Genomic DNA, 25910 nt, shown 5'->3' with positions numbered 1-25910 from the left:
CAACTCTAGTCACAGTCCTGAAATACGAACATGGAAAAATTTAAAACTACCTTGATAATTCATGATAAATAGTATTGCGTTTGTTCTCCTTTGCTTACTTTTACATCATATAAATAAATATATAATACTTTTACCACAATATTAATTTATAACCTTCGGGAAATAATGAGCCAGATACCGGGGATTTGTGCTTAATGCACGGGGTAAAATAAAAGGGTATAAATTTGTAGATATAAAGTTATATATTATTTATAATATAGTTTTTCATGATAAAAATAATGCTTTTAACAAAAAAAAATTTAAAAATAACTTATAAAAAAACATTAAAATTTTTGAATTTTACTTTTGGACCTTTTACGGCTAAGCCCAGAATTTCTAAAAATAAAAATATTTTGAATATTTTTTTGATATACATTTGCAAATATTTTTGCGAGGCACCCAATCCTGGGTTTTTAATCTTTTCAAACTTTTAGCCTAGAGCTCATTTCATTTTTCGGTCTCACCTACTGGTTTCTGCTTTTAAGAATTAAATTGATATAATGTGGCCTAAAACCTTTTTTTTATATATATGATCCATTATATTTTAAAAAAAAATTAATAGCCGGATTACATAACAAAGTTTTAATATTTTGGTGAAGAAAATAATGAGTGATCATTTGGAGTTTAGTATTTTAGAATAAAACTCTGAGCTTCTCGTAAGAACCGCTGGCTCAAACAATCCCCTGTCTTCCTATTAATATTTTTTTAAAAAAAGCATTTTCTAGGATTTTGGTTGTATAAAAAAATCGGTAGATACTTATTCAGTAATGCTCATATTAGATATGGATAATTGCTCCAATTCTTGAATTCCCTCAAAAGATAAAAGAGAATAATTAAAATCAACTTTCGCAATGTATTTTTTTAATATAAAATGTTAATCCCAAAAGGCTTCAAAATATGGAAAAAAATGAAAATACAACATCATGGTAGATATGATGATAAAAATGTTAATCCTTTTATGAAATTGACTAGAGAGATACTAGAATTAATAATTTGTTGTCACTTTTATTATACTGGCCAATATTTGTAAATAAAAAATAAGATTTCTTCGAATTTCAGCGACATAAATCCAAGACGGTTGTTGTTGAAAGACAAATAGGCGAGTATAAAAGATACAGACGTATAATTAAGTGTGGGTGGAGAGGAAAATTCCCCTCCCCCTTCACAAATTTGATTCATTCTCCACCTCTCACAAATATTTATACAAGATATCGCTATAAATAAGAATTTTAAGGAAAAATTAGTAAAAGTTTAATACAATTTTAAAATAAAATTCAAAATCTTTATAAAAAAAATGCTATATTTTTATGAAGAAAAAAAAAGTGAAACCCCAAAATTATTTTTGTTAAAATCTAGACCTAAAGACCAGCCACTCCCCTTCCCTTAGCAAAATCCTGGATATGCCTATTAGGAGATAGGAAGCTATTTTAGTGATAAATGATTAAGTAATATTAATCAATTTTAAACATCATTCATATTTAAAATTAGAATGTAATCCCTAACTAACATTACGTATTTTTAAATAAAATATGTATTAAATTCAAAGGATGAGCAGTAAATGGGGGATAGGGCACTATATCCATTTTATTGCATTTGTTAATTTTTCATTTGAAATTGTGCAGAGAATTAAAGAATAACATTATTATATCCCTAAACTTAACTAATCATATCACATTAAATTTTCCTTATAAGAACCCATAGCAGATCACGATTTAATGAGCATTTTTTTATCAATCAACCTTACATTTTTACGAATCCTGCAACATAATTAAGAATCCATCATTCCTAATTGATCTCCTTTCATCTTCATTTCCATTTTTGATTTATCTGATTTTTGCTTTATTTTAAATTATATATCATAAATTAATTATTATAACCAATCTTATAATTTATCTGATTTCCTTACGTTTAATGTTGCAAAAGTGACAGCTATCTACCTAGTCACTTTTCAAAAGTAACTTTTAATAATACTATTTCTAACAAGACTCTCTCCTAAATATATGAATGAATGAATGAATGAATATATGAATGAATGAAAGAAAGAAAGATAGAAAGAAAGAAAGAAAGAAAGAAAGAAAGAAAGAAAGAAAGAAAGAAAGAAAGAAAGAAAGAAAGAAAGAAAGAAAGAAAGAAAGAAAGAAAGAAAGAAAGAAAGAAAGAAAGAAAGAAAGAAAGAAAGAAAGAAAGAAAGAAAGAAAGAAAGAAAGAAAGAAAGAAAGAAAGAAAGAAAGAAAGAAAGAAAGAAAGAAAGAAAGAAAGAAAGAAAGAAAGAAAGAAAGAAAGAAAGAAAGAAAGAAAGAAAGAAAGAAAGAAAGAAAGAAAGAATAGAAAGAAAGAAATGAAAGAAAGAAAGAAAGAAAGAAAAACATAATAATTAACTACATTTTGCGTCTTTTATCCTTTAAGGGAATAGTCTGGTTGTAATTGTGACCTTGAATCCATTTTGATAATAAAAGTATATCATTTTTGTTTTAAACGACAACAACAAAAAATCAATTAACAATCTTGATAGATTAATTATTCTGTATAAATAATCCAAAAAAAAATTTATCTTCAAACAAGAAATAAATCAAAAAAAACTTATCTTTCTTTCGGTATTTTTGAATTAATTAATATTTTTTTAAGACCATTTTTTCCTTTTTATAATGGAGGCGAAAAAAAAATCTTAAGATAAATCCAAATCACGAATTTTAACATTTAAAAATAATTATATTAACTAAATATTTAGTATTCAATTTTCCTTCTAAGAATCCAACCGTGTCAGAATGATTAAAGGGTTTTTCTTTAAAAAAAAAATATATTATGAGTCTAACAAAGAATATCTTTTATCTATTTTAATGAATTACTATATATCAATCACATTTATATTGTACAACAAATTTAAAGATTTAATCGATAAAAGTGTTTAATACTTTTTTTAAAAAATATTATATTTGTAGTTATAATTATGAGTAAGTAATTTGTTATAAAATTCTGGGAAGAAACCAAATAATTTTAAAACTAATCAAGTATATTGTTATCTAAAGAAAATCTATCTTTTATGTTAGTTACATATAAGTAAAAACATGAGTGTTGTTATAGAAAAGTCTTTTTACATTCGTTTGGGCTAATGACAATTTGATAATTGTAAAGGGATATTATATCGATTTAAAAAAAATCAGTTTATTCGCTCTCATATTTACCCGCATAACCAGGTGAATATGTCAAATTAATTTTTCTACTTAAGTTTATACCTCTTATACATGGCTCTTTAAATATATATATACTATTTGGTCCACTGGCTGGTAAAAAAATAAATTAAACCAAATATTTTATTATGAGTATATCGAGACATTCCAAAGAACGAGCGGTTCACCTGATTCATGACCAGAACCTCATTTGTTTTAAATCCCTGAAAAAGTAAATCTTCGTACCCTGCGATCATAATTAAAGCGAATTAGCGGCGAAATATATAAAATATGATAATAAATAATAATATTTTTACATTCATTATGGTATACATCGCCTCAAATTCGCGCTAACTGTTTATGAAGAGTTATGCTCATAAGGAAGATAAATAACGATAGATATAGTTTCAGCAATTATTAGTTTTTATCGCTTTATAATGCAAGTGTATAAGTATTGGAAATATTTGCCCAGAATAGCAAATTTAAAAAAACACATATTAAAGGTCTTCAAACTATTCCATTTCTTTTATCATTTATTAATTCACCTCACCCCCCCCCCCCCACCACACCTCCTCCTATTTTGACTTTTAAATATAATTTTAATCCACTTGTAATTTTTATGATCCGAAAATAAAATATGTATCTTAATCATTATCCGTGAGAGTGTGGTAATATTAAATATTTAAACAGCTTTTAAAATATTGTAATGGAGTAGGAAAAAATAAAAGAGCGAAAGTAAATTCTATAAAATAACGTCCAGATACTTAAGTGGCTAAATATATCGATAAAAATGACAACTCAAAATATCCAGACAAATCTTCGCTCAAAATATTTTTTTAAAAAAGCAGAATAATTTTAACAGCAAATGTGCTTTAAAACGTTTTTTAATGAAAAACCAATCATTTCCTTTTTAATAGGCTACGCAGGAAAATTAGATGGTATCAGATTAGTCTATCATAAATGTTGACAATTTGCTTTCTCCTTCTATTACAGGCAGGCAGGCATTGACTAATCTTTGCAACCTATAAGATGGTGAGGGCTACTTAATCCATTGTTTCCCCATTTTATGGAAGACTAGCTTTACAGAAGCCAGATTAAGACATTCGCCCAATTAGCAGCATATGAAGGGGGGGGGGTGATTAGAAGGATTATCTCAAAAACTATGTGAATGCATATCAAAGACTCATCAGAATTGCTATCTTTGAATCACTTCCTCTAAACAGCCTTAAAAGAAAAAGGCTATTTAAATTTAAGAATAAAGTGTATTTGTGACTCTTTTCTAACCAAATATTTATCTGAAGCACACACTAAAAAAATCCAAAAATAGGGTGCCCTATTAAATATTTTCAGAATGCACACTTCCAAAAATAGCTAATAAGCTTTCATTTTTTTCTATTTAAGCCGATTTTTGTTTTATGGTTATTGAAACTGATTAAGGAATTAATAAGCATTAATATTGACCAGGCACTAAATATTGGCATAAGATCAATATTTCCCGTTCATGCATGATATCAATTTTTACAATTTTTTTTTCTTTTCCCACTAAACTTTCTCTCAAATTGATTAATGCGCTTTTTTAAAAATAGTGCTTTCAATCGATTCTAAAAAATTTTGGTGTCTTGATCTGACTGAGTTATAATAAAAAGGAAGGCGCATTGCTTTAAGACAATAAAACAAGTTATAATCAACAAAGCTGGGATAGGTCCTGTCCGGGATTCTTTATTCTGTAAACGCATCGTATAAGATGGACAATTTTTTCTAGATAATCCATTGAACCAGACTAAGACAGGACAGAACCAGCCCCGTCTTTAATTTTTTTGACAATCATATTTTATTATTTTAAGGCATCTTTGATAGATTTTAAAAAAAAAAGAAGGTTGGTGCACATTCAAAATATAATTTAAACATTTTGATATCGGTATTCGATTAAAATCTTTAATTTAATAATAATCAATATTTTAAGACAAATCGAATGCAATAAATTGTAACCCCCCCCCCTCCTCCTTTATTTAATTTTAATCTAATTAAGAATATAATGAGGAAACATATATATTGGATCTGATAAAGAAAACTTTGATTTTTGAAGTTTTTTTTATTTTAACAAAAAAAAATGTTTTGTAAATTCAAAACGAGTATTTTTTTGACCGTTAACAACAAATTATCTAAAAAAATAGTTTTAACATCAACATCCTTCACTTTTATAACATCTTCTGGACTGGGGTTTTAATTTTCCAATATCTATTATGATGAGATTTCAAAAACAAAATGATAAATACGAAAAGAAGTGTCAAATAAAGAATTAATAACAAAAGTATACTGTGATAAAAATAAAATAAATACTAAAAATAGTTTGGTGTTAGTAAGCTAAAGAATTTTTTGCTTACATTCTAAATTATCAATAATATTAATATGGCATATATATATGATCGACAATTCGGAGAAATCAGAATGCGTCACTCATTACTCGTTTTGTTTGAAAAAAGGGGGCACGTTATCATTACTCGTTACCTCGTCAAAAAAATAAACGCGTTATTCTATATTCAAAAAAGTAACGTTACACTTAAAAAAACATACTAAATATTATATATAAATTTTCTTTTTATTTATTTTTTCTCCATAGGTAGTAGAAATAAAATTAAAAGGAAATAATATATTATAAGATAAGCAAGTTACTATTTTGTAATAATTTTTTGTTTATTTTTAACAACAATTGATATTCAAAATCTTGATCAGATAAGCTCAACACAGCTTTCGCTGTGCAGAACACGCGTTCAACTGGAGCAGAGAATAGGAGTTCCCGTTCTAAATCGCTAAAAAAAATTGGCTTATATTTTCTAGAAAATTTTATAAGTAATTTTGAAAATAATTAATAGATGATGCTAGGAAAGCAAACATTCATTTTAAAATGTTCTAAGAGACATAAGCGAGGTATGAGGGTTATATTTATTTAAATAAATGAAACATTTTAATTAGAGGAATTGATAATGCAATACATTTAAAGTTAAACCATTATGTAAGATTAAATGTTAGAGAGATGGGTTAGGGTAAATTAAATAAAATTTAATCATTTTAATTAATAACTTGTCAAATCTGACAGGTCATGTGGTTCAAAATAATGTCCTTGAGATTATCCATCTTGACTGTATAAAATTCAACAACAAAAATGTAATAAATGTTTTTAAAAAAATGAATAATATAGGTGGTCGATCTTTATTAAAATCTCGGGTTAAAACGTTTACAAAAATTTATGATCGTTTTCCTATCTTCTTAATGTTAATTTAATTAAGTTAGGGAGATTAAATAAATTAATGTTAAATTTTCGATCTATCCGCCCGGCCGATCCCGAACGACCGAGTTCAGTTGGGAAGAAATTCGACTTCGGGAAAAGAAAATATTATTATTTGTGCCAAAGAACAGATCAAAAAATGATTGTGCTTCTTCCCCAATTTTAAATGATTTACTTGGCACGTGACTAAGAGAGATGTTATCTAATTACGAATAATAAAGGTAACATCCATAAAGATCAGATCAATAACCCGGACAAAAAAAAGGACAATTGAAGATTATCTCTAAGATAGTCTCGATGTCGGAAAAGGAAGAATAAGATGAAGAGCAGAAGGAATGGATAAAATTATAACAAATTTTTGTTACTAAAACATCTATCTTTTATATCGATTTATATTTTTAAATATTATGTCGTATATTTTTGTAAATGTTTAAATAAATTTGAAAAAAAAAAATGAATACGATATACTATTAATTTAGTCGGTAAATCTTCCTTCCGGTCTGGGCACCGAAAAGAAGATGGGGTTTTTAATTCTTTTTCAGAAGTAACATATTGTGTTCAGTCTATACTAGTCAGTTACGAGTCAATCAAAATCTTTTCATGGCGGGGGAGGGAAAGATGGGGAAGGGTTACTATTTTTTAATATTTCTTATTTTTTGTTGCTTTTTGTAAATAAATCACCTATCTTTACTATATCACACGACTTACATTACTATAATAAAATGGCAAAATTCACCTATATCAAAAAGAAAATCATTAACATTAAACACGCATGCCTTTTTAGTATCTGTTTTATTTTTTTAACATTACATTTATTATCCTTTTTTGGTCATTAAACTAATACTTTTTTTGTTTAATTTTTAAAATATGTCCGAAAATTTTTCTAATAAAGAAAGGGAAAAAAACCTATAAATCTATACATTTTTTTTTTAAAAAAAAGGTGATTATTTTGATATTTTTTAAAACGATATATTCAAAGGAATGAAACTTAAAGAATCCTGTTAAAAATAAAATAATTTTAAAAGATTTTGTCATTTTATATGGGAAGAAAGAAGTAAGTAAAATTTTAGTAATATGAGGTTTTTATTTATATAAAAAATAAATATAACGGTTAGATAGAGAATCTTCGACGGTCGAGTATTATAGTGTTCCAAATCCACATTTTTAGCAAAATGTATATTTTTTCGATAAATCAAATCTATGGGATTTTTAGGTTCACCTATTATAAGCCTTTGGCTATATTTGTTTGGGGTTTTCACTCTTTTTATTATTATTAAAATACTTTTTTTTTCTAAACATTTTGAATTATAGTCGTTATTTCACTATGGCAGCCGACTACCTTGGTAAAATTTCTATAAAATAAAAATATAAATCTTGGTAAGACCTCTATAAGCCTCATAGAATGGCACTTTTTGCACAGATTTAATATAGTAATTCTTCTCTTCTCTCTCTTCTTCTCTTCTCTTCTCTTCTCTTCTCTTCTCTTCTCTTCTCTTCTCTTCTCTTCTCTGTATATTGAAAAAAAAGGTAGTGTTGTAAACTGCATGATTTTTAAAAACGTCTAACCAAATATTTTAGCCTAAAAAATGTTATGCAAGTTTAGAGATTTTGTTAATGGAAGTCCAAACCTTTCTGCCATATATAAGCATAATCTCCAGGCTTGCATAATATTTTTTACTAAAATATTAGACTAGCCGTTTTTAAAAATCGAGCGGTTTAAACAACACAGGTTTGAGGACATTTAATAGCAAGAGACTTGATTGGCAAGTCAGAATTGACCAGTCAAATTCTGTCAATTGACCGGTCATTTGGTCTGAGGAGTATTTGATCTGATCATACTTTAAAAAATGTGAAGAAAAAAATTAAAAATGGTAGAAAAAAACGAATTCTAATTCTTTTTCAGAAAGAAATTGGTCAATTTGGATTAACAGAAATCGATTGAAGATCTCGACAACAGGAAAATTGATTAAAATATTAAAGAAAATGATATACTTGAATTTTAACCAGAGCAAGATATTCCCACGGAGAGCGAAACATTAGTTATTGAATGACAATTTATTTAAAAAATATTATAAAATTAATGTTATAGATTATAATTTTACTATTATATACAAAATAAAGTTAATGTCTTAAAAAACATTTATTTGGCCATATTTGACCGTATTTTATGATATTTGGTCGGTCAAATATCGGTCAATTGATCGAATCCTATTTGACCGGTCAAATCAAAAACACAACCCTGATAAAAAAAAACTCTCGAAGAATACGAATTGCCATAACACATTTTTTTTGGTTTTTATTATAAAAAAAAATATATGATTTAAAATTGTTGTCATAACTAATATTAAAAATATTTTTAAAAAAAAATTTGCTAATGGATTGCATATTTTTGTCAAAATAAAAATAAAAGTAACCATTAATCACAACACAACCAATTCAGTTTATAATAATATTTTAAAAAATATATAAAATATTTACCTCGTGGAACGATATCTTATTAATTATTTGATTAATTATATAGGATAAAATGTATAGCGTTTATTTATCGTGGTATATTTTTTTTATTCTGAAAGCGATTTTTAAAATACAAAATCCTGATTTTAAACCAGAATTATATTTTCCAGCATGTGTCTACTTACCCTATAAATTTCAGACAATTTTCGCCATATGCGTATACAGGATTTTGTTAAGATAAACGGGGGAGGGGGGACTATTAGGTAAATTTTTCCCCACACATTATATTGGAGATATTTAGGTGCCACTTATTGTTGACCTTTGGCTATATTCGATTTTTGTAATTTTTCTAAATTTTTTTTAATTATATTCCCTATTTTAAAAGTTATTAACTTTTACTAATTTTTCTTTCAAATTCTTCCTTATAATGATTGTGTACATTTTTTGGGGGAAAGGGAGGTAAGGTTGTATAGGGAGAAAATTTTTAATGATATTTACAAAAATAGGAAAATTTGCGATGGGGAGGTAGGGGGGAGGGTTATGCCTCCGATTTTCGCCATAAACTTTTGTTGTGCTTTTTTTTAAAAAAATTATATCAAACTGATCTAATTAAAAGTATTTCAACAGCAAAATTTCTGAAATTCAAGGCATGGATACTCTATACATGTTGGAATACATTTCTAATTAAAATCGTATTTGAAAAAAAGAATAATTATAAATATAAATTGAGATATTTCGAATTCCAAGAGATCCCATAATCTCAATAGAACATATTCAAATTGTAGTATAATGTGCAAAAAAAAATATTAAAAAAAAATTATCATAACGGTTTTAATCGTTCTTATTCTTCTTAAACTTAACAAAATTTAAATAATAAAAATTACGATTTTTTTAAAAAGTTTAGGCAAGGGGGGGGGGGGTGGATTTTTTGGATATGCAAATTTTTCGGGATCCAATCTTCCTTTGTCAATCTTCCTGCAATTCTTTAAAACAGTTTGGATATCAAAAGGTTCAAAAACTGATTCACCTGCTAGATCCCGTTCAGGTTCGGGCAAAATTTTTAATGGTTAAGATTAGGTTTACACTCGTAGCGAATAAAAATTAATAAACAATTTAAACCTGAAGTTCCGGTTGATCCCTGCTTTCTTTATGTCTTCTTTTTTATTTTTCTTTATTATTTATTTATTTAGTTCTCTTTCTTTAATATATCGTTTAGTTAGGTGAGGGTGGGGAGAGGGAAGGGAGATCATATCGTTATTATTTTTCTTTTTCGCGATAACATTGTTATTCCATATGGACTTAAACTAATTGTAATATTGATTAACCTCATCATTAGACCAAAAAATAAATTCAGAAAACAGGTATTCCTACCAGATTATTTTTATATCTTAAAGGTATTTCCTGAATGCTGAAGCAGCATCAAACTCAAATATTGATTTAAGATAATAACGATTACGGTTAATTTATTGGCTTACCAAAATTGTTGTTATCTCAGGGTCCTTATATATAAAGATTTTTATCATACCATATTGTTATTGAATTGAAAAGAGCATATGAGCTTTCATGTTTTAGCAATCCCTTCTCAGCTAACGCATTTTCTAATTGCTGAATCCTTTAGCCCAAATTTATCATTTGGGGGATGAATGAGTGATTGGATATTTTATAACTAATATTTTTTATAGACATGTTCTTGTTTATTTATTGGTATAATAAATTCTATAAATAATTTTTTTCTAAAAATTTTGTTGGTATTTCCATTAAGATTTAATTATTAACGGTTAAAATTTAATAGACAATAATTTTGTTTAAATTTGAAAGCCTGAAAAATTTTGGTAGATATTTTTTATGGACCAGAATTTTTTTCGTAGAGCCAGGTTTATTTATTTGGGGGGGGGGGGGGCGTCTTTGGTTGTCTTAATAGGGGGAAAAATGGCTAAGTAGAAAAAAACTTCATAAATTAGCTCAACGATCACTTGGTTTGGACGCTTAGAAACCCTCTTTTATCTTAAATTTATATTTTATTAATCTTTATGTCATCTTAAAAAACAATGATTAACCTTTTTTAAAAAATTTTATGAACTGAAATATGCTAACTTTGTACGAATGAGAGTGGGAGGATATCCGAATCATTTTTTTTCATCATTCCTTCTTTGAATACTCGAATTGTTCATTTTAAATGTTTGAAGTGCCAATGATTTTCATCATGAAATTTTCATTTCATACAAAAAAAATGTATTAAAAAATGTTCATCATTAATATATATTTTTTTTCACTTTCCTTTTTTTTTCTTTCTTTCTCTCTTCCTTTTTTCTTTCAAATTTTGTCAGCTTTGTGTAATTTTTCCATAAAAGAACCTTTTTTTAATATTTTAAATTATTCCCAATATTATTTTTTTTTGTCATCTAATATCATTTTAGAAAATTTTTTTTGGTATAAAATTTAAATCTAATCCTTAAGTCCCAAGCCTATAAAAAAACACATATAAATATATAATTTTATTAATTTTTATGGAAAATATGATATAAAAAAATAAAAAATGTTTTATTATTGTAAAATCAATAAAAAAAAATTTATATATTATATACCTTATAATTATTGCCAATTTTAAATAAATCTTTTTTTTTCAAAATATAATATATGATCGCAAATACTTAAAAATCACGGCTTTAATACACCTGAATCGACATGATTTATTATAAGGACAACTATTTTTTGGCGAATTATAAATATTTATCTATTAGCAACATCTATAATATACAATATAATCGTCTTATAACATTTCTCAGGGGGTGCAAATATTTAAAATTTAAAGAGTGGAGTTGCATTTAAAGCAAAAAACTATTCAAAATTTATTATATTTTTTGTAACCTGAAGTCAACCTAATAAAAAAAAAAGATATTATAAATAAGTGTAAGATTTGTGATTTTCTTTGAATTTTTGATGTTATTTTAAATAAATAACTTAGATAAAACATATTTTTGAGTTAGGACCTTAACGTAAATAGTAAGACTTCCAAAAGTGGTCTTTTTACTTTGACCATCTCTCTAGATTGACAAAATGTATATAACATTGAATGGTTGCCATGCCATGACTTTTCATTTGATAAATCAATGTTCAATCTAAGCAAGTAATTTAAGCGTCTATTTTAAATATTTTTTTTTTTGGATTTTACTTATACTACATATATTTAATCTGATTAAATTTTTTATTAAAAAATATTTTAAGATTCAAATTATTATTTATTTATAAAATTTAAAAAAAATTTTGACCTTAATAAAAAATAAATAGATATTAATATATATAATACTCATTTATATAAAATCATTTAATGCTATTTATAATATATAGAATTAGTATGTGACCTAATAAGTAATAAAAAATTTAAAAGAATATAACCGAATCACGCATACCTATTCTATACAATTTAGAAAATTTCGGCATAAACCTTTGTCTATAATTTAAATTTATGTGGATAACCTATACATAAATTAAGAGTGGTTTCAAACTTCAAGACGCGTGGGTCTGAAACTCACAGTGGGTTGACATTATAATGCTGGGATACATTTCCGGTCATATAAAAAAAATTTAATCCGAGAGTCTGATTGACATTTGAGCGATTTAAAATCTCTATCCGTAACCGAATACGGGGATATATATACATTTATTACTGTTATATCCAAAAATTACCCAAATCAAATTGAAAGATGAACCTTCTATTAATACAAATATTGTATATGAATGACTCTAACTTAAGCACTTATCTCAATAAACCTTAAAGAATGTATTCATCACATTCTAAAAAATATATGAAGACATTTTTTTTCGTCTTCATTGTAAATTATCTTTCAGGTTCGAATCCTTTAAGTTGAAGGAGACAACTTTGTTTTAGCAAGGACAAAGATTATATACATATTGTTAACATTTGGTTTCACTTTATAATTTTTTTAGAAATCGGAAAGTTTTTGTCATATTCAGTCCAAGGTAAAAATGATGGTAATGCGCAATCAAATCCTCCCCAACCCTGTATTCACAATTGGCGCACGGCCAATTACACAAAATACGCTGTGTTTTTGTATTCTCCGCCGTATGTTCGCGTTAATTATGAATTAAGGATATCTCTTTAATGATGTCATCCGATAAAGACTATATACAACTCAAATACGAATGAAATGATGGGACATTTCTATTTCTTCTAAAAACTAGTTTTTATATTTGTTTTTTTTTAATAGTTATAAAAATTTAAAATTTGTATCTAACTTAAAAAGCATTAAATATTAATAGTGTTCTTAAACGGCTCAATTTGAGCCTATTTTTATAAAACTAAAGGCTAACCAAATATTTTAATACGAAAAAGATTGTCTAAGCCTCGAGATTTCGCTAATATATGTCTAAACCTTTATGCTATCTATGAGCATAACCTTTAAGCTTGCATAATATTTTTATGGATAAAATATTGAGTTACAAACACTAAAAATACATTATCAGCTTCGAGGACGTTATCTTGTAATAACGCATTACTATACAAACTAATAAACTAATTACAACTGTTGTTAAATGTTTATTAATAATAAAAAAAATTGCAACCTTGTGGAGGGAAGGAAGCTGATAAAATCGCCTTAATCTCTCGAACTGCAAGATAGCCAGCAGTAGAAGGAATTAAACATAAAAATCAATATTTTGTTGTGTTAACTTGACGTGTGTTTGGTCTGTTTTTACTATTTTCACATAACTGTTTCACTCCTATAGACCAGACCGGATCCACCATGCATGCGGATATACATTTCTGACAAAATCAGTTTTGTTTTCTTAAGATTTAATGATGACGCTTAATAAAAAATAGAAATGTAATTTCTTGCGCTTTTTATTTTAAATGTGGAGATCTTATTTCATCAATAAATGTATATGTATTGTACCTAATAAAATACCTTTTTTTTATAAATTTAAGAAAATGTTTAAATTTATATATCTAGATATATATTAAATCTGCATCAAAAATACCATTTATATCATTTTAAATAAGATCAAAAGACAAGATTTTAATTTTTATTAAAATATATAATTATACTCATATAGGAAAATTATTTAAATAAAAAACACCTACAATTAAATAAATTATTTTTTACAATTTAAATAAAAAGTTTTTTTTAACGGAAATTTAAATGGTTTCTTAATTTTATATTTTTTTCTTTTTAGAATTCGTTTATCTTCTTCCACTTCACATTGTTTCATCTAAATAATATCATTTAACCACATAAATCTGATTGTGAAATATTTTGAAAAGTATTTATGTACTTTAAATAATATCATTTAACCATATAAATCTAATTGTGAAATATTTTGAAAAGTATATTTATGTTTTTTATGTTCTTTGACTAATGTTATTTTTTTTTAAAAAAAACTTATATTATTGATTTAATGTGAAAAATTTATAGATTTATGTAATATTTTTTAATTAAATAATGGATTTTATAAAAAAAAATAATTAACGCGTTTTGAATTTTTTTTTGGACAATCCTATATATTCAACATCATAAGTCTATATAAATAATATCGACTTATCTGTCCTGTTTACTCTCAGCTTTAATCGCGTTTTAATTTCACTCATCTTTAAACAGATTTTTGTGTAATATTTGCATAATTTTTGCTTATTTAACATCTTTTGCGTTTTTCGTTAATAATGCACCATTTTGCATTGTTTTAGCTAATTTTGCGAAATTTCTTCATCGTTTGGTCTACTATTTGCATACTTTGCTTGTTCTTTCTATAATTTGCTTGCTTTCTTATCATATTGCGTGCTTTTCCATAATACTGCACGCTTTTAGTGTATTGTGCATCATTTCGCGTGCATTTTGCATTTTATGTCATTGTTATTCATTGTCTCTTTACGTAATTATTATATATTTTTTTATTTTTTACAGGTTTTTATTTGATATTGCTTTATTATTAAATTTGCCATTTATATGTTCCTTGCATATTTTGTCTGCTTTGTATATCTATTTTGTGCTCTTTAAATATTTAGGCTTCTTTTGCATATTTTGTACCATTTTGTTTGTTTTCAGTCATTTTGGTAGTTAAGTGATACTATTGCATTTTTTTGCTTGCTTTGCAAATTTCATGTCATTTTTTCCATGCCTTTTTTGTGATTTTACATGATTTATTATTTATGCATAATTTCTACTTAGCTTAAATCTTTTCATTTTTGCGCCGCGTCGGGTGGTTTAGTAAAACCAAAATACATATAATTATTGATAATAAAAAAAATTGGATATAACATCTAAATTAATGATAAATTTATAGGTTTAAATGCTAGTTGCAATCCCCTTAACTTGGCACTTATCAAAATATTGAAACAATTGAACTAATTTCTGAACAACATATAACAGTCTAATATTCTGCTATGGATGATTACGTCACTAGGCGATGCTGGCCCTAGCCCTATCAAAATTTTGGAGAGCTTTCAAGAAACACCCCCTTCCCTCTATACCAGATCTTAGGATTTGTTTTTTATCCAAAAGAAAACTAAACTAAAACAATTGTAAATATATTTAAATTAATAGATTATATAAAAACAGAGTTCGGCTTGACTCAATTGACCGATATTTGACTGAGTTATATATTTTTTTATGATAATATTCACTTTATTTGGTATAAAATAATAATAAAATACAAAATATGTTCATAAATCATTACATTTAATTAAATTCCATGAGTGTTGATTTTAATTCTAAAAATAATATTTTGTTTGCTATATGGTCAGATTTTTTTTACTCTGGAATTATTGAGTTATTACCATTTTATTTTTTATTTTTAATTATCGTAAATTATAACTAATGATAGTGTAGTAAGTTTTTATCTGGATTCAATTAAGTTATTACCATTTAATTATTTTTTATTTTTAATTATCGTAAATTGTAACTAATTTTAGTGTAGTCAAAGTTTTTAATTAGTTCTTATGAATATTATTCCAAATGGACTAATTACTTTTCGAAAATAAAGTTGATTTGGGAAGGATTACATTTATCATATACCTCAAGCAGGTAGAAAAAGTCCCCTTTGTCAACTTGATACCTATCATTCTCTCGTATTCCGCAAATTTTGATTATCAAAGTTATCGCATTTAGAACATTTATTATATCAGATATAATAACTTTATTATTACCACCACAGAGACCTTATCCTTTTTATTGTATCAAAAAATTTATCAAATTCATTTAAGATACCGGCCTTGCTATTGGGGATGTAATATTTTGTTAGCATAAAGGGGGGGGGGGTTGTTAGTTATAAAATTTTTTAATTTTTTTTCTTCTACTAATGGCGAATGATATTGGGATCATAGCACCTCTTACCTTTTGCGTGAATAAAAATATATTTATATCCTCTATTCATAACAATGACATAGCTAACGATTTAAAGTATAATATTTTAAAGTAACTATTTTTTCTTATCCAAAACTGTATATAAAATATATAACAAACCATATAATTCACTCTATTTATTAAAAACACAGTTAAAAAATAGGTTAGTGCAGTATTTTGCTTTTCTTGTTTGGATTGACAGTGCCAAATTTTATTTAATTTTTTTTTATTATAGCCACATATCTTTCTAACATCTCTCTAACCCTCTACTAATTGATCGAGTAGGTCAGTTTCAGAAAATATTAAAATTGTTCAAAACTGACTTTTCCGCACCTCAACCGGAGTGTATATCAGTAAGCTACCAGGCCATTTAAAAAGTAAAAATTTCATTAGCAATATCGGAACAAAAAAAATTAAAATGCCGTCGTTCAACACTACCTTAGGTTTTGTTTAACATAACCCTAAAAAATAAAATTAGATTGGCATCGATGTCATATATTATTACGCTTTATCTATAATTAGCACATTTCGTCTCTATTACCATCAGTTTTATCTATATGGTCATTTATATAAAAATTGATCAATATGTAAATTTATCTGCATCTTTTTTAGAAGTTAGAACATTCAAATAATCACAATTTGTTTTAAAAAAAGATAAGATAACTATTATTCTGATTAATTATTCAATTTGGTCTTAAACACAATAAATTATGGTTATTTTATTGTATAATTGTTATTATGCTTTTCAAAAATTCATAAATGTTCTGTATATAAACATTTATTTTATGTAATACATTTGCATGATATCATTAAAAAATGATAAAATTTCCTATTTTATATTATTATGATAATTAAAGAAAGTAGGTAGTTAGTTGAAACATGATATTATATATTTTTTAATTTTTTTAAAAATTTTTTTATATTATAACAAAAAAACAATTCTACGGTAGTAGAGATCCTTATATAAAATTTTAAAGGCAAATTGGAATGAAAATAATTTTGGAGTGGTTTTAAAAAAGTATATTAAAATGTGCTTAAACATAAAATGCTATAAAATAAATGATTTGTTAACTTCTATGGCATTAAATCAAATTCATAATTGAGTTTAAGGATACTTCCCTGAAAAAAATTTAAATAATGCGTTTATACATTTTAACATTATCTGTACAAGATTAAGTTCTACCCTAAACATCTTTGCATAAATTAGTTTTAATTTCGTCCCACCCCTTAATTATTCTTACCCAATCCGACCCATATTTATTCTTACCCGACTCGGTACGTAAAATAATTTGTACGGTCCGGCTTCGCCCAGACAGGCCAGGTTTTCAGGCTTTCAGAATGGTCGCATCGACCTCTTATCTTACACATAAAATAATATAAAATAAAATATCGTAATGAGATATTTTTTAACAAAATCATTCATCTTTATAAAAAATAAATTACAATAAAAATTTCAAACATAATGGGCATAAAAATATATATTGTAATAATCGCACATGTTTTATAAATTGGCCTTCCCTTATCTGGCATCTGACTTGATGACTGGAAGCGTTACCTATTGGAACTAGTACTTACTGGGACGGATAGGAGGAAGAGAGTAAAAAAAAAATAGAATAATAATAGATTATATACGAAGTTTTAAAATAAAGCAGAATTTATTTTTTTTGAGGAAGGGGGAGGGGGATTAAATATAATTATTCACTATTCGACATAGTAAATTTGATCCTGGCCAGATATATTATAATTATATATTTTCTATCCTCACTATCTTTGTTATAAAGTGGAAAATCAAGCGATTATCTTAGGCAGATTTATTGTCAGGGTAGGAATATAGTCGCCCGATCAGTAGTATTGTTAACCTGCATTCAAGTTAGCCCAAAATCAAGGCCAAGTATTACATAATATGATATAAATATAATAATTTTACCTCAATTTTTGTATAACGCTAATTTGCGCTAACTGGGAATGCAAGATTGGACGGCTCCATTTAGCCTATTTTAAAATGAGATTTTTGCCAAAATAATTAACCCTCGCTCGAGATCTCGTTATTAGATTTCCAAACCTTTCGTAATATTTTTATGCCTAAAATTGTGAGTTAGCGGTTCTTAAAAACAAGTTAGTAAACAGTACTAATTTTCATCAAGTTGATTTAAGGGGAATTCTATTTTAATTATTTATTTATATAGATTTTTTTTTCTTTGGCTTTTTCACTCTTATTTTTTTTAACAAAAAAATGTTCATTTTTTGTTTTTTTTTGGAAAACTGAAAATTTCAAAATAAAATGTTATATCGATTCACATCATTATAAATAGTGAATTTAATTGAGTTTTAAAATATCATAAAAGTTAAGTTTACAAATTTTTGTAAAACTTTTTTTTAAAAAAAATGGAAATAGATTATGTTGGCCATGAGAAAATTTTGCTAGTTGACACCAATTTTTATAAATTATCGTTTAACAAAAAAAATACCTTTGAAGAAATGTAATTTAACTTAGCTAGATTAGGGGGGGGGGCAGTCCTCTTTCCCCTGTAGACATAAATGAGGATTATAAATTATTTTTGATAAATATAAAAAGTTTTTCAAATATTCTATTTTAAATTTTAGCAAAAAGTTAAAATTTATTTAAATATTTCTTCATTGTTTATATTAATTTTTTTCATAAAAATTTACATTTTTTTTAAATCTTAAACACTGAGGATACATGAAAAAATATTATCAGCAAAAAAAAAAGACCTAAAAATGTTAAAATTTGAAATAAAAAATATGTAACCCAAACCCATTTTATAGTTTCAGATATTATCATAACTGATTGATCATCATCACAATTATTTTTTTTGTATTGGATAATAAATTAATTGATTACTATGCAATTTAAAATGAATAATTATGGATTTGGCCGAAATTATGAGAAATGCGAATATTATATCACAACTTAGAAAATTAAGAGATATCGAATAAGAATTTTAGAAGAATAAAATCGTTGAGGCAAAATGATATGATTTGATATTCGCACTCGACTTGTAGCTAGACAAACAAATCGTTTCCATATTAATTTGGAAGTCTATTGAGGATTATAATAAATTACCGTTTTTATAAATTCTTTTGTATCTCAGAGATTCCTGCAGAACATTACCTTAGTCTAAGGAAACTTATTTTGCTATTATATATGAGGAAAATTTTATTTTATTAAGTCATAAACATTTGTATTAACCTGTAAGCCTTAAGAAATATATCCTTTACTCCCGGCGACATGGATATGATATCAAGACACGATCTATAGCATGTATTTAAATCATCAGGCATCATTTCGTCGAATTTAACACAACTCAATACCTTTTCTGCGTGAAACACACGGTTTGGAAAATCGTATTTGAACCATTTTAGAGCTTGATTAAACAATTTTACTTCGTTTCTAGGCTTTAAATAATCTTGAGTTAAATATTGACAGAGAGTATCGGGATCCATCGTGTTTAGGCTATCCCAAAATTGATCTTGGCCGAAGTTAGAATCTATATTATGTTATTTAGTAAATCTAGATTATAGAACTAGTGATATGGTGTTTTTTTATTTATATTTTTAAATAGTCAGTTAAACTACTCATTAGTTGCGTTTGACTGAGTTGCTGATTATATGATTCAACATGGTCGGCGAACCTCACTTGAACAGTTCTTTGACCCATGGAATATGATGGTTTAAGCAGTGAAGTATAAGCCAAGGGTTGTTGAATCACTAAACTTCTTTCGTTATTCAGAATTTGAGCGTAATGTCTAACCAAGGCTTCTAGCACAGGCATTTCTAAAAGTGTACACGCTTTCATCCATTCGGGTAAACTGTCCGGGTTGATATCTAAGCGTCGCGAATAAATATAAAGCAAGATGCGATCGAAGATTTCAAAGTCTATATTCATGTGAGGAGGGATATGTATTGTAGTAATATCTCCAAAATTATCCACAGCAGTTCTTCCTTCAAATGTTGGATTACTAATTTTGCACATATTAAGTTGATTTATTGACTGATCGTTTAAACATCTATGAAGGTAATTGCTATGTAACCTTATTATCTGCTTGTGTACCGGAAATTTTACATCCCCGAGGTAGACTGCGCAATCAAAATTATCAATATCGAATACCTGTTTATCAATATAATTACCAAAGGTATTGATATTATTGATAGATTTGATGTACTCCATATATTTTAAATCGTTATCCTGCCGCTTTCCTAAGCTATCTGACATTTGGATGGTTAGTGTGGGAAGCTCCTTCAATTTTTTGGTAATGTCTATATTCACACCATCCCCTTTAGGTAATCCCGATTTGGACATTTCAATTCTTTCACATCTCCGAGCTAAATAAGGTATTTTTAACTTTTCAGCACATCTTTTAAGATTTAAGATATAATTATCTTCACTTGACGATATTTCGGAGGTGTATAAAAACTTAAGAATATCTCTCATCATATTGGATGTGATATTATATTCGGAGGGAATAGAGATGTCTGTTAAATTTGGATTCTGAGATAGATTCTGTGCTATAAATTTGCTTTTTATTAAAAAATATTATTTTAAAATATTTTGCTTTTAAAACTTCTTTAAAGAATCAAGATAACTTTTTTAGTCAGATGGTATCCTTTTTCGAACAAATGTATATTTTTTTTTAAATCTAGCCTGGTTAAAAAATTTGTTTTTGAAAACAGTGATAGCAGGTCTGCTTAAGCAATTGAAGAAGAGTTTTTAATTGGATGAAATGAATTTTTTAAATTAAACAAGAGTCTGAGGTAAGGAGTAGGTTCATTAAAGAGATTTGGCTGGATTAATTTAAAAGTGTTTTAGTAAAATAAAATTATTTTTTATTAACTTGTCAAATTTGACAGATCATGTGATTATAAATAGAAATTTTCATAAATCAGCTGTTGTAATAGCAGTTTCTTAGAGTTAGTCCATAATCGATAAAAAGCTCTTTGAAAAAATAAACAATATGACCAATAAAGCCATCTATAAATTTATAAAAATCATTTGTTATGACTTTGATTTTTTTTATAAAAATATAAGAATAATAAAACCAAATTAAATAAATTCTGATTAGAGCAATGACATCATTTAATGTTAATAAGTTGATTTCACCAATTTTCTTTTTAACTTGGTATAAATAACATCTAAAATCCTTGCTTCATCCCAAATATCTATAAAAAAAAGCTTAATATTCATTCCAATATATCTAAAAACATAACATTTCTTTTAAATTATTTTAAAAAAACCTATAAGTTGCTAGAACAATTTTATGGGCTTTGATTCTGTCATGTCCTATTAACAAGTTGACATCCCCATTTTGAACTCCCCCATCTTGGCTGATTTCATAACACGTCACTTTCGTATTGATTTCTTTCTTTCTAGAAATTTGGCTCATTCGTAATAAATTAATTCTTAGTTTTTTTTATTCATTTATTATTCGTATGAATATATAGATAAAAATATTTACTACTTTTTATACGTATTTAATTTTTTGTGTCGAAATAAAGCATGCTTTTTTACACGCATGTTATAGGAGATAATATGTAATATTAATTTAAGTGCATAAATTTTACCTAAAGTTAATCTTAAACGATTATGTAATTATTTTATAACATATTTCCCATAAAGTGAATTATTTAAACGCTATCCATAAGGTATACATTTAATTTATTTATAAGCTACCTATATTAATAATTTTTAATGTATCACGATTTGTATTTATTAAAATCAAATAAATATGAACCCAGCTTTCAACAAATTATTTATTATATAGCTGGATATCGTGGCAAATGAACTCTTATGGTCTTACAAAAAAAATATCCTACCATTAAATTTGATCTTTACCGATTATAACCAATTCTCTTGCTTTTTTATACTTAGTTTTGTTTTTGAATTATTTCTTACACTATGCAAAGTGGTTAAAAATTAGACAGATTGAAAAATTAATTTATATTTTTCTAAAAACAATGTAGTATATACTTCAATCTTTTTAACCATAGCCTTACCCTGCATTTATTTAGCACGAATTCGCTGCAAAATATATAAAAATGAATGCAAAATTATTATATTTATATTATATTTTGTATTTTTCGTCACGAATTTATGCTAACTGTGAATGCAGGGTTATGTCTAATCTGAGGTCTGGTGGTCTGATAAGTAAACTCATAAAAATTTAGGATCTGTTGATTTCATAGAAAGGTTATAGAATGGAAGATACACATCTAGTCTCAAGTTAGTTTTAGAAGAAAAAAAATTTATGAAAATAAACTGCTATATGAATTTATTAAATTTTATAAAAATATGTGTTTATAAAGCTTTACCCTTCAATTTTCTACCACCTTGCCTCTCTACTCGATATATTCATTTATTATAAAATAAGCTATTAGATAATATTTCTTTAAAAAAACGATATATCACGATGATAATATTAACGTAAAAGTTTGAATATTAAATATTTTAAGTCTCTCTGTTACCAGATGATCCATTTTCGAATAAAATTATTTTTCATGGGCACGAAAAAGTTTATAGTTGTTTAAAAAAAAAGATATGATGGTATTTAACGATTATTATTGCTTTTAAATTATATTTTCATTAAGAAGGGTGTAGAATCTATATTCATTATTTATATTATTTTGCAATTATAACTGATTTTCGCTTTAAATTTTTTTAAAATATTTTGAAAGAGATAATTATTTTAGTAAATTATGATTGTAGTTTTAAAATACTATCATGATTGAATGGGTTAATGATGCTTACTAATCAAATTTGTATTTTGTTTATTTTTCATTTGGATAGGCACTACCAAATATATTTATAATATATATTTGAAAAATCGTGATTTTTGAAAAGCCTCTGTGGCCTAGTCGGCAAGAGCTTCGCTTACTTATCCCATAGTCATTAGGGGTGGGACCAATATTAATATAATATTGGTTTACATTATCAATACAATATAAACCAATATATATTTAAATATTGGTATTGCTTTTACAACCAATACCAATACTAATTACCAAAATATATTGGTTTTGATATATTGTTTAAATACAATTTTAACCAATATTAATACCATTATTAAAAATAACATAATTTTTTGGGTTTATCGTGGATAATTATATCGGTATTTTTTTTACTTTCATCGCAAAAATTGATTACATCTGTTATTTCTTCCAAATACTACTGTGATATCAATATTTCTGTTATTTATAATTATAGTTTATTTTTATTATGGAATTAAATTTTTAGCATGACATCTATCAATTTTATCTATTTATTTAGGATATTATAATAAATGAAGACCAAATAGAGTTAATAAATATAGATGCTGTTGGTACTAATAAATAATAGCGATAATGAACAAGAAGAATTATCAATATCTAATAAAAGATGAAATTCAGCAAAAATCTGGGAATTTTATACTACTTGTGATAATAAAAAAAAGGCAATTTGTAATAAATGTAAAAAAAAATGCCACTTCCCAATTTTGGAACCTCAGGATTATGGACACATCTTAAATCCATCCATCCAACATTATATAAGAAATGTGAGCAAATAAATATTGGCAGTAAAAAAATTAAGACAATAAAATCATTTTTACTTAATAATATAAATAATAAAGCTTATTTAAATAATTTAATTAAAAACCTTTTCATTCAAAATAATTTAGCCTTTTCAATAGTTGAGGATATCACTTTTAAAAATTTAATAGCAAATTGTAACCCCTCACTAACATTAGTTTCTAGGAAAACACTAAAAATAGAAATTATGAAACATTATCATAGTTCTTTTATCAATTTAAAATCTGTACTTTCTAACATTACATCTAAATTTTCCTTAACAATGGACATTTGGTCCTCTCCAAATAAAATACCCTTTATGGGCATAACAATTCATTATATTGATAATGATTTTAAATTAAATAATCATTTATTAGATTTTATTCCTTTTAAATCAGCACATAATTTTATTAATATTTTTAATTCTGTATTAAAAGTAAAATTTGAAATTGATTTTTTTGCATTACATTAGACAATGCAAGTAATAATTTAGAATTTCTAAAAATTTAAAACAAAAAGATAATTTTGATAATGTGTGCAAATGCTTTTGCCATATTATACATTTAGCTGTCATGGCTGCATTGAAACACTTATAAGAAATTTTTTAAAATTTTTAAACTTTCTATATCTAAATTTAATAAACTCGCAAAAAGATATCTTGATAAAAATCCACACTTAAAATTTCCTCACCCAATTTTGGTTTTTGATTACCAACACGTTGGAATTCAACATACCAAATGCTTGAAAGAGCAATATTGCTCAAACCCTATTTGACAACATATAATAATCATTTACAAAATACCAATCAAGAAAATTATATTAGTGCCTTAGCCTGGAATAATATAGAAATATACCGAGAATTTCTAGAACCATTTAATTTTGCTACAGAGATGGCCTCATGTGCTAATACTCAATCAATTTCAACAATTATTCCTTTATATTCCAGTATTTTTGAGCATGTGGAGAGTTATAATAATAATCCTAATGCTATTTTAAAGACAGCTTCTTTAGCTGCCTTAACAAAACTTAATAAATACTATAATTTTAATAAACACCTCTTTATTATTTCAACAATGATTGGTCCAAGATTTAAACTATCAAGTCATTTATTAAAGCATAATAATATGGAAACTCTTTTGGATTTCTTACTAATGAATACAATATTTATAAAATAAATAATAACAATTCAGCGGAACTTACAAATGAAGCACAAAATAACAAAAAATTGTCCTTTTATGACAAATTTATCAGGTGAAACCTCATAATAATAACAACTTAGAAATAAGTAAATACGTAGATTAAGCCACAATATCCAATGATACAAATCCATTAGATTGGGGAAATTAAATAAAAATAGATATCCAGTATTATCAAAAATTTCCAGAGATTATCTAGCAATTCCGGCCACCTCATCTAGCTCTGAAAGGGCTTTTTCAGAAGGACAGTATGTTATAACCGACCAACGTTGTTCACTAGATGAGCATACTATACAAGCTTACTTGTGCCTAAAAAGTTGGATGCGCATGCAAGATTCTTCTTAAATACATAAAATTATTTCCTCTTATATTAAAATTATATCATTCTTTTGAATTATATTTTGTATAAATAGACAGTTATGTTATATTTTTAGTTTACTTATTTTGCTATGTTCTTTGTGATAAATAAAATGGTTCAAAATCAATACGTTTATTATTGTTGATACAAAAAATACATGATTAAATCAAATTTTTCATATTCACATCACTTAATAAATTCCTAGTTTAAAAAAGAATTTGAATTCAGTAAAATTTTGAGAGTTGGTTCTTAGCCCTGATCTTATGGTATCATGATTTTTTTCCCATGTTTATTTAAATTAAGGGTTTTATAATCACTATTTCTATTCTTTTAATTAGTAATTTGAATTTAAATCAATACCAATATAAACAATAGTTACCAATATAAAGCAATAGCAATACCAATACAAGAAATAGAAAATATTGTTTAAACCAATACCAATATTTTAGACCCAATACCAATACAATATTTTGTTAATATTGGGTTTTTACTATT

At 25.9% G+C, this 25910-nt stretch overlaps 1 protein-coding gene across 1 annotated transcript in view; it reads right to left on the bottom strand.

Moving 5' to 3' along the window:
• The window catches only part of LOC135927426 (rabphilin-1-like), a 90876-nt gene extending 79657 nt beyond the window's left edge, over window positions 1–11219 (bottom strand). Inside the window, exon 1 of the mRNA XM_065463404.1 lies at window positions 11041–11219. Coding sequence (XP_065319476.1) covers window positions 11041–11089 — 49 coding nt within the window. The 5' untranslated portion in view covers window positions 11090–11219. The remainder of the gene's footprint in view (window positions 1–11040) is intronic.
• Window positions 11220–25910: the final 14691 nt, after the last annotated feature.

The sequence above is a fragment of the Gordionus sp. m RMFG-2023 genome, chromosome 3, assembly GCF_954871325.1.
Source record: "Gordionus sp. m RMFG-2023 chromosome 3, tfGorSpeb1-WG-v2, whole genome shotgun sequence".
Classification (NCBI taxonomy): Eukaryota; Metazoa; Nematomorpha; class Gordioida; order Chordodea; family Parachordodidae; genus Gordionus; species Gordionus sp. m RMFG-2023.
This window is presented reverse-complemented; position numbering and strand designations above follow the sequence as displayed.